The sequence below is a fragment of the Petaurus breviceps genome, unplaced genomic scaffold (assembly GCF_028583685.1).
Source record: "Petaurus breviceps papuanus isolate PSGF00001 unplaced genomic scaffold, PetGlider_PUasm1.0 115, whole genome shotgun sequence".
Classification (NCBI taxonomy): Eukaryota; Metazoa; Chordata; class Mammalia; order Diprotodontia; family Petauridae; genus Petaurus; species Petaurus breviceps.
Genome location: NW_027185612.1, coordinates 1,335,630 through 1,345,871, shown reverse-complemented (window position 1 = coordinate 1,345,871; position 10,242 = coordinate 1,335,630). Strand labels below are relative to the sequence as shown.

The 10,242-nt window shown below is 37.6% G+C and overlaps 1 protein-coding gene and 1 pseudogene across 1 annotated transcript in view; both read right to left on the bottom strand.

The window, feature by feature from the left end:
- The window catches only part of LOC138158530 (GTPase IMAP family member 4-like), a 27,491-nt pseudogene extending 19,668 nt beyond the window's left edge, over positions 1-7,823 (bottom strand).
- Positions 1-10,242, bottom strand: part of GIMAP8 (GTPase, IMAP family member 8) — a 76,683-nt gene that overhangs the window by 49,855 nt on the left and 16,586 nt on the right. Inside the window, exon 3 of the mRNA XM_069083621.1 lies at positions 7,844-8,440. Within this exon, the coding sequence (XP_068939722.1) occupies positions 7,844-8,440 (597 nt within the window). The remainder of the gene's footprint in view (positions 1-7,843; positions 8,441-10,242) is intronic.

Genomic DNA, 10,242 nt, shown 5'->3' with positions numbered 1-10,242 from the left:
TCTTCAAACTTTAAGCTTACTTGTTAAGGCACTTACCTGCCCTACCCAGCCAACATAGCTTGTATATAAAACCCTTTGTTTCATTTTAGCATTTTGCTAGGCTATGCAGTAATGTGGACATTCAAAAGAAAAATAACATGGACTTTTCAAAAATAAAAATGATGCATCAAGAAAAACATGTTCTATTTTCTAAAATGAGCAAAAAGTATACCTTTTGCAATCACATTGTGCAAAGACTGACAATGAGGTTGGGGTGAATGTTAATTTGTTAAAAGAAAAATGCCCAATAAGTCAGTACCCTTTCTGATCCTTGGAAAACTGCTTTTACATAAAAGTTAGTACAAACTTTCAAAGAAAAAGCACAAAAGTCCATAGTTCAGAAGATCTGCAGTAGGGTCATACAATGTTTGTGTTCCCAAGTTTAGATACATTAACACCTGAAAAAATACAAAATAAAATTGCTCACTAGAATTTTAAAATGTAGTTTTCAGAAAAGTGTGAATTTAAGTCAATGGGGGGTTTTATGAGTGAGATTTTTTTTATTAAAAATTCTATAAAAGGGAGTAGAAGCAGGACCTCTGTTTGGCTCCAGCTTCCACCTTCCCCAATCCATGTAAAAGGGAACTCTGAACAAAGTTTGGAGCTGCAGAACCCACAAAATGACACAAAGAAGCTAACCTCCCTCTGAGGACAGCACTGCAGGCTGGCAGGAATTGGCCAGCACAGTGCTCTGGGAGCTGAGCCCAGGTCTGCATGAGCCAGAGGTTTTAGACCCAGGCCAAGCCTGACCAGCCACTGGCTGGAGGGACTCCAGATCACTGGTAGCTGTGGCTGTTTCCAAATTTATCAACCCATAGATGCGAAGGACAAAATGAGAGGACAGTGCAGTGTGGACTTTGGGACCAGTAGTTGGGAGAACATTGGCTTTTGCCCCCAGGGCAAGAAGGTGCTGAGACTCCTTGGCTCAGCCAGCACCACATTACAGCTTCAGCTCCTGGCCTGCAGACTGTAGGGGGACCAAGCAACCAGTCTGAGGGGTAATCACTCTTGCTTTAACCTGCTTGGATCTGGATTGCAGTCTAGGGTGGAGGTCCTGGGATGTGTGACTAGCTTGCCAGAGCATGTGGAGGCTTCAGCAAGGACACCCAACTAATACCTCCAGCAGCTGAGAAAACTCCAGCATTTGGGACTAAAGCTCCCCTGTCTGGTGGCAGAGTACTGCTGTGGCAAAAAGCCCAGGGGTAAAGTGACTGAGGGGCGACGTAACCAGGCAAAGGAAGCAAAGCAAACAGAAGAATCCAACATTAGACTCCTATTTTGGGGACAAAAAGGAGCAAATCACGGAACAGGAGGAAGACAGTGAAGTCAGAAATCCTGCACCAAAAGGTTCAAAAATACAAGCTGGTTACAGGCCATAGAGGACCTTAAGAAGAAGATAAGAGAAGTGGAAGAAAACTTGGGAAAAGAAATGAGAACAATGCAAGAAAATTATGAAATGACTCAACAGCCTGACTGAGGAAAATCATACCTTAAAAAACAGAGTAACTCAATTGGCAAAAGAGGTTCAAAAAGGCAATGAGGGGAAGAATGCCTTAAAAAGCCAAATTTGCCAGATGGAAAAAGAATCTCAAAAACTCAATGAGGAGAATCATTCCCTCAGATTTAGAATCAAGCAAAGGGAAGCTAGTGACTTTATGAGAAATCAAGATGATGTTAAACAGATCCAAACAAATGAAAGAATAGAAGGCAATGTGAAATAACTCGTGGGAAAAACCACTGACCTGGAAAATAGATAAAACAGATCCAGGAAAGATAATTTAAAAATTATTGGACTACCTGAAAACCATGATCAAAAAAGAACCTAGAAATCATCCTCCAAGAAATTTTCAAGGAAAATTGCCCTCATGTTCTAGAACCAGAAGGCAAAATAGAGGTTGAAAGAATCCACCAATCACCTCCTGAAAAAGATCCCAAAAAGAAAACTCCTAGGCATATTATAGCCAGGTGCCAGAATTCCCAGATCAAGGAGAGAATATTATGAGCAGCCAGGAAGAAATAATTTGAATAATGTGGGAACACAATCAGGATAACCCAGGATCTGGCAGCTTCTACACTGAGGGATTGAAGGGCTTGGAATATGATATTCTGGAGGGCAGAGGAGCTGGGATTAAAACCAAGAATCACCTACCCAGCAAAACTGAGTATCATGTTTCAGGGGAAAATATGGTCATTCAGTGGAATAGAGGACTTTCAAGCATTCTTAATGAAAAAAACCAGAGTTGAATAGAAAATTTGACATTCAGATACAAGAAGCAAGAGAAGCTTGAGAAGGTAAACAGAGAAAAGAAATCATATGCCACTTATCAAAGTTGAACTATTAACATTCCTACATGGAAAAATGATAATTATAACTGATGAAACTCTCTCAGTATGAAAATAGTTGAAGGGAATAGAAATATATGTGTGTGTGTCTATATCGGAGGGTATATGGGCATATGAATACATATGTGAATGTGTGTATATATGTTTACAGGTATACATAGATAGAGGGCACAGGACCAATTTAATAGGAAGGGATGATACTTAAATGGTGAAATTAAGAGGTGAGAGAGGAATATAATGAGAGGAGATGGAGAGAGACAGAATGGGGTAAATTATCTCATATAGAAGAAGCAAGGGAAAATTGTTACAATAGAGGGGAAGAATAGGAAGGCAAAAGGGAATGGGTCAACCTTATTCTCATTGAATTTGGCTCAGGGAGGGAATGACATACACACTAAATAGGGTATCTCACCCTACAGGAGAGTAGTGGGGAAGGGGATGAGAGGGGAGATGATGGAAGAGAGGGCAGGCTGGCAGGTAGGGAATTTGGAAGTACCCACTTTTGAAAAGGGAGAGGATCAAAGTAGAGAACAGAACAAGTGGGTGTGGGATAGGAGGGGGGGAAATATAGTCAGTCTTTTACAATATATCTACTATGTTAATGTTTAGCATTAACTACACATGTACAACCTATACTGAACTGCTTATCTTCCCAGTAAGAGTGGGTGACAAGGGAGAAAGGGAATGAATCTGGAATTCAAAGTTTTAAAATCAAATGTTTAAAATTATATACATATATATGCTATTATTAATACTATTTTACATGTAATTGGGAAATAATATATACAGGCACTGGGGCATAGAGATCCACCATGCCCTACTGGAAAAGTCTAAGGGGGTGTGGGAGAAGATATGGGAGAGAACAGACTGGAGGAGGGGATATCCTGTGGGGTTTCTCTTTTGGGGTGGTGGATAGGGGAAAAACAGAGAGAAAATCTGTAACTCAAAATCTGGTGGAAATTAATGATGTAAATCAGAAGTTAATAAATCATTTGAAAAAATTCTATAAAAGACTCATCTCCACATGAAAAAGAAATCCATTGCACCAAACAGTTGTCTCTTTTTAAAAAAAATAACATTTCAGGGGAATTCCATAATTGACCCACCACCATTGGAAAATAGATAATGTACCTAAGGGTTGAAGTAGAAAGTGAGCTCTCAAACCCCTCTGACCAAGGTAGATATGGTATGTTAATGTATCATCAGAAGAGGAAATGGGAAGCATTGTAACAGAGATGGGAGGTAGGGGCAGAGAAGAGGCAAGGCAGTTTTTCTGGGCATCAGTTCTTTCTGGAGTGTTCCAGGTAACACCATAGTTCCTAGGGCAGTAGGGGAATGGAAGGGGACATTCAACTTAGTGCCAGCTGTGGGCTATGGTTTATAACATATAACAGGAGTTGTCAAATTTTTAACCTCAGGATTCCTTTACATTCTAAAGCTTATTGAAGGCTTCAATAGGCTATTGTCTTGTGGGTTACATCTAGCGTTATTATAAAAATGATTTTGACTTCAAGAATCCTTTGAAAGGGTCTTGCAATGTGGTTTTGAGTACCTAGGGATGCAAGAAGAGGGTACCTAACCAATAACCCCTTTATATCATCTTCTTAAAATACTTCTCCAGAGGTCATTTGAAGGCCTCAAGTGAAGAGAAGCTCATCAGCTTCAGAGATAGTTCATTTTGCTCTTAGAATAAGCTTTTAACATTTTCTTACATAGAGCCAAAATCTGCCTCTGGAACATCCTCTCATTATTTCTAGTTCTTCCATCTGGTGCCAAGAATAACTAAAAGTCTAATCTGTTTTCCATATGATTAGCCCTTCAAAAACCTGAAGATACTTGTTAGGTTCAACACAATCCAACCCCAAATCTTTTGTTCTCCAGACTAAATAACCTCAAGCCCTTCAACTGATGATCATCTTATAGCACGATGTTGAAGCCATTCACCATCATCCCATCAACAGCTGACTTTAAAAACAAGCAGGCAAGGCTTTGAATCAACTAGCTGATCTCAAGTGGTTATTTATATGACTGTTCAACTATGAAATCATCAAAACAAGGAGAAGGGGAGGGAGAAACATGAAGTTCAGGCCCACTGCAAATCAGAATTCCACTACGTTACAGACTTATATACACATGCCAGAATGAGAAAAGTTGTAGATGAAAGAGTGAAGATAATCTTCCATCATCATACAGGCACTATGTTTTTCTAAATGCATATAATGACCAAGGTTTTGGTCTGAGGTATTTTTAGGATCTGTAAGAGACACGTTATCAAATCCCTAAATACTGATATCAAGTAGAAGTCAGGAGAGTGACCTTGGGAGGACAAAATGAAGCTTGAAGAATGACCAAGGATACAAGGAAATTTTCTCCAGGATGTTGTTCTGAATTAAGAGTTTCTGTCATTCAGTTATGAAGATGTGACTTCAGGAGAACATGCTATTGCAGATAAATGGACCTCTGATCCAAGGCAAGTATTGAACCAGTCTGAGTGAAAATTAATAAATACCTTTTTTTAAAAAAAAACCAACCCCCTGAAACTGGAGAGGAGAGTCCTTGGGAATGGATGTGGTCATCAGAGAATGGATCTAGGGAAGGTTTATGGGCACATGAACTGCAAAGCAAGGGTCATTACCATGGGGAATAAACCACCTTTTGCACACAGGACAACCTCATATGTTACCTGGAAGAGATCTTCCTACATTTTTCTAGAGAATATGGCAAAGTTCTGTTCCCCAATTCTCCTCATGCCCTCACCCCACAGAAATAACTCTTGGAAAATGAAAGTTGTGCACTTTTATTATTTTAATGCAAGAAATCTAGTAGCATAAGAATTAATATGTTGAACTACATTGTCTCACCTTCTAAGTCAAATTCTTTCTTTTACATTCTCTGGTCATTACAGTTTGGTAACTCCATTTATCACACCATCATACACTGAATATGATCTGCACTATGCAGATTGAATTCTGACACATTTAACCAACAGTAATTTAGCAGGAAAGGTGACACTATAATGGAATAAGTGTTGGACTTATAGTAAGGAGTGATGCATATTTGAATATTAGCTAGTACACTTACCAAGTATATGACAATGAATAAATCATTTAGTCTTTCTCAACCTGTTTCCTCATCTGTAAAATGGGAATTATATCTGCCATATTCCCACAAGATTTCTGGGAGGAAAGGCTTTAAAAAATCTATATAAATGAATTATCATCATCATCATTATTATTGTTATTCTTAGTATTGCTAACAACCAATGAGAGGATTCTGTAAACCAGTAAAGGAATAATGAGACAGATGATCTCATTACAATGTAGCACCTTTCTGGGCAACTCCAGCCTTAGGCTGATTGAATATGAATATAATTAAATATGATTTCATTTCCTCACCCTTTGAATGTCATTTTGTCAATACAAGGAGATAAATGCCAAAAGTCAATGAGAATAGCTAATGTGGAATGTTTCTTGAAGTCATTAGTAATGGAAATATAAATGAGATACAGCATCCAGTTGATACCTTATTCTTTTTTACTAGAAAAATTATTTTTTTCAATGAATGAAAATCTACTTTCCTTCCCACCTATCTTCCCTTTCACCTCCACTGAGAAATAAAGAAAAGCAAATCCTATTATAAACATATATAGTCATTCAAAACTTGTTTGCACATTGCCCAAATTTTAAAAAGTGAGACATATATCAATCCGTACTCTGAACTCAACACCTCTGCAATTAGGAGGTAGGCAACATGTTTCATCATATGCCTTTTCAAATTGTGATTAATCATTGTGTTGTTTAGAGTTCCTAAATCTTTCAAAGATGTTTGTTTTTTACAATAGTATTGTCATTGGGGCGGCCAGGTAGCACAGTGAGTAAGAGCACTGGCTCCAGTGTCGGGATGACCTGGGGATCGAATCCTGGGCTCAAACACTCAGCACCCACCCAGAAACACCTGGCCGTGTGACCTTGAGCAAGTTACTTAACCCCGATTGCTTTAAAAAAAATAATAATAATGTTGTCATTGTATAAATTGTCCTCCTAGAACAAATCACTTCATTTTGAATCAATTCCTACAAGTCTTCCCAGTTTTCTATGAAACTATTACCTTCATAATTTCTTGTAGTACAACATACAATAGTATTCTTTCATATTTACATACAATAATTTCCTTAGTCATTTCCCAACTAATGTGAGCTTTCTCAGTTTTCATTTCTTTGACACCACAAAAAGAACTGCTATAAATTTTTGGTAAATTTCAGTCCTCCTTTTTTAAAAAAATCTCTTTGGGGGTATACACCTAGCAATGATATTGCTGAGTGAAAGAATATGAACAGTTTCACAGCTTTGGTGGCAGAATTCCAATTTGCTTTCTAGAATGACTGGGTCAGTTCTCAGTTTTCCCAAGAGTGCCTTAATGTACGTGTTTTCCCACATCGCTTCCAATATTTATCATTTTCTTTTTTTGTCAGTTTTGCAATCTGATAGGTATAATATGAAACCTGAGAGGTGTTTTGATTTGCACTTCTAAAATTATTGGTAAGTTAGAGTCTATTTATATGATTGTTGGTAGTTTGGACTTTTTTCCTCTGGAAAATTCCTGTTTCCTTTGAATATGTCACCTGGAAAATGCTTCTCATTCTTATTTATTTTAATAAGTTCACTATATATTTTAAAATTGAGACCTCTAGTAGAGAAATTTGCTGCAAAGATTTTTCCCCATTTACTGATTCTTTTCTAATGTCAGCTGCTCTGCTTTTGTTTGCACAAAAACTTTTAAATTTTACATATGTAAAATTGTCCATTTTGGTACATTGCTTTGAAAGAGAAGTAGTGGAGAGTAGCACCAAATATCTAGTATAAGCCTTGCTCTGTATTCCTTCCTTTCCTCCAAATCTTGGTGGAAGAGTTCCCAAGGCAGTAACATAACTTTTTTATTTCACAGAAAAAAAGACCCTATTCCTTTGTTTTCAGATCAGTCTCGGCATTTCTTATGATAAATGATTGACAGTTATCTTTATTCTTGAAAACCTGAGTTGTACAACTGACTCAGGATAGCTGAGAATTCATTGAGGATTAATAGAAGAAATTAGAGCATAGAGTATAAGACAGTTTTCACTAAGTTCCTTAAAACTCAAATAAGTTTTGAAAGGTAGAAACTGCTGATTTAAAGAAATCCATGATGATTTCAATGAATTTATTTTGATTTATAACCTCATCTCTGGCCCTTCTTTGCTTATTTGCATATAAAGCTTCTTTTACTTCAAGTTCCCTAGACATTTTTTCTTCTCTTTCTTTTCGCTCCAGCTCATCCTGTAAGTTTCTGATTTCCTCTTCATATTCCTTTCTTATTTCCTTTTTCAGTCTTTCCAGGTCTTGCATGTAGGATCTTTGCAATGCTTCAGTTTCTTTCTGAATCTGCTCCTCGGCTAGTTGATACATCTGGTTTGTGTAGCAAGAGCCTCCATTCTTCTGTATTACTTGTTCCACCAAGCTCAGAAGCTCTCTTAGCTGGGCCTCCTGCTCACTTCCAGTTGCCCTGTTGCTGAATGCACAGTATCTTCCATCAAACTGGCCAATCAGATCTTTCAAAGCTTCATTCCTAGTGTCATGTAAGTATTGATTCAAATCAGTATCTTCCAAATCATCCTTCCTGGTCAATAAAAGGATCATATATTTCTTGGCTTTGGAACCAAAAATTCCCAGGATCTTCTTTATTGCATCTTGCTCCTCCTTGGTATAACGACTGAGAGGGGCCACTAGGATGATGGCATGAGGACCAGGGGAGGACATGATGAGGCAGCGGCTGATCTCCTTTGATGTGTCCACATCAGACACATGAGAGTCAAAAATCCCGGGAGTATCCACAACTACAATTTCTCTCTCATTCCACAATCTGCTTGCTTTCACACAGTTCCTGGTCACTGACTTTGATGCTAGTCTTGACTCAAATACTCCTTTTCCAAGGATGCTGTTCCCTGTTGCACTTTTCCCAGCTCCTGTTTTGCCCACCAGAACAAGTCTCAGCTGCTGTTTGCTGGTGTCTTGGTGTCCATAACCTGAGATGTGGGTAATGAGAGTGACAGGGTTAAACTCTGTCTTCAACTGCTGTCCTTCCAGTCCCTCATTCCACCCAGTATAGCAATGTCTCTGCTCTTAGCTTGAACCTCAGAATCACATGCACTCTGGCACAAGGTCCTTCTCTAGCAAGAAGCATGATAAAACTCTGACTCAGAAATAGGTTCACCTTACAGATTTCTGGTGGCACATAGTATTGAGTCTTTTCTTGATCTACCCATCCTGCATACCTCACATGTTTCTCTTTACTTAACTCACAAAGTTGTTATGAGGAATAAATGAGGTAGTGTACATAAAGTATGTCATTAGACTTAAAGTAGTCTACAAATTATAGTTATTATTCTTATTTTGGTGGTTATGATTCCATCTAACCCCCTTTACTTTCAAAAGCATATGGGACTATGCCTCTGGGGATATTAAGAAGTAATCTTTTAACAGTATTTAAGTCTGAAATCCTTGGTTTCACCTAAAACAAAGATACAATGTTTCTTTTTTAATTAAAAAAAGTTTTGATTACATGTAAAAACAATTTTTAACATTCATGGAGTTTGTTTTTTATTTTGAGTTCCAAATTCTTTCCCCGCCTCCTTCCCATTTCCCCTCCTTGAGAAGTCATGCAATTTTTTTTTTGCTTTTTTGTAGGGGGGAGGCAGGTCAGTTGAGGTTAAGTGACTTGCCTAAGGTCAAAAATATGATTCAATTTGCATACAATCTGCATCTATCAATTCTTTCTCTAAAGGTGGCTAGCATTTTTCATCATATGTTCTTCAAAATTGTCTTGGATCATTGTATCCCTGAGAATAACTAAGTCATTCACAATTATCATCTTATAATAATATTGTTACTGTGTACAATGTTCTCATTGTGCTCACTTCATTTTGCATGCTTATATGTATTCACAAGTTTTTAGGAAAGAAACCTGCTCATCATTTCTTATACTACAAAAGTATTCCATAAAAATTATATTTCACAAGTTGTTTAGTCCTTCTCCAACTTATTGGGATCCCTTCAATTTCCAATTCTTTGACAATGCAAAAAGAGCTGCTATAAATTTTTTTACATGTAGTTCTTTTTTTATATCTTTGGAATACTAGTAGAGGTATTGCTGGGTCAAAGGGTATACACAGTTTTATAGTCTTTGGGGCATAGTTCCAAATTTCTCTTCAAAATGGTTGGATCAGTTAACAACTCTACCAAGGGTGCATTAATGGCTCAATTTTTTTACACTTCCTCTAATATTTGTCATATCAGGGCAGTTTTCTTTGACAGTTTTTTGAAATGTGATATCTAGGTACCTTTTGTTTTTATCATGTTAGTATTACTCAGTCATTTTTCAGTCATGTCAGACTTTGTGACCCCATTTTGGAGTTTTGTTGACAGAGATGATCCTGGAGTGGCTTTCCATTTCCTTCTCCAGCTCATTTTACTGATGAAGAAACTGAGTCAAATAGGGTTAAGTGATTTGACCAGGGTCACACAGGTGTAAGCATCTGAGGCCAGATTTTAACTCAGAAAGATGAGTTTTCATGATTCCAGGTCTGATTCTCTATCCATTGTACTGCTTAGCTGCCTCCCCTCCCCCCTTTTTTGATAATGGGTTTCAGAGACCACAACAATTCTTAAATTATCTCTCCTTGATCTATCTTCCAGGAAGTTGTTTTTCCAATGAGACATTTCATATTTTCTTCTCTTTTTATCCTATTCCTTTAACTTTATTTTATTGCTTGCTAATGTCTCGTGGAGTCATTAGCTTTCACTTGCCCTATTCTCATTTTTAAGAAAA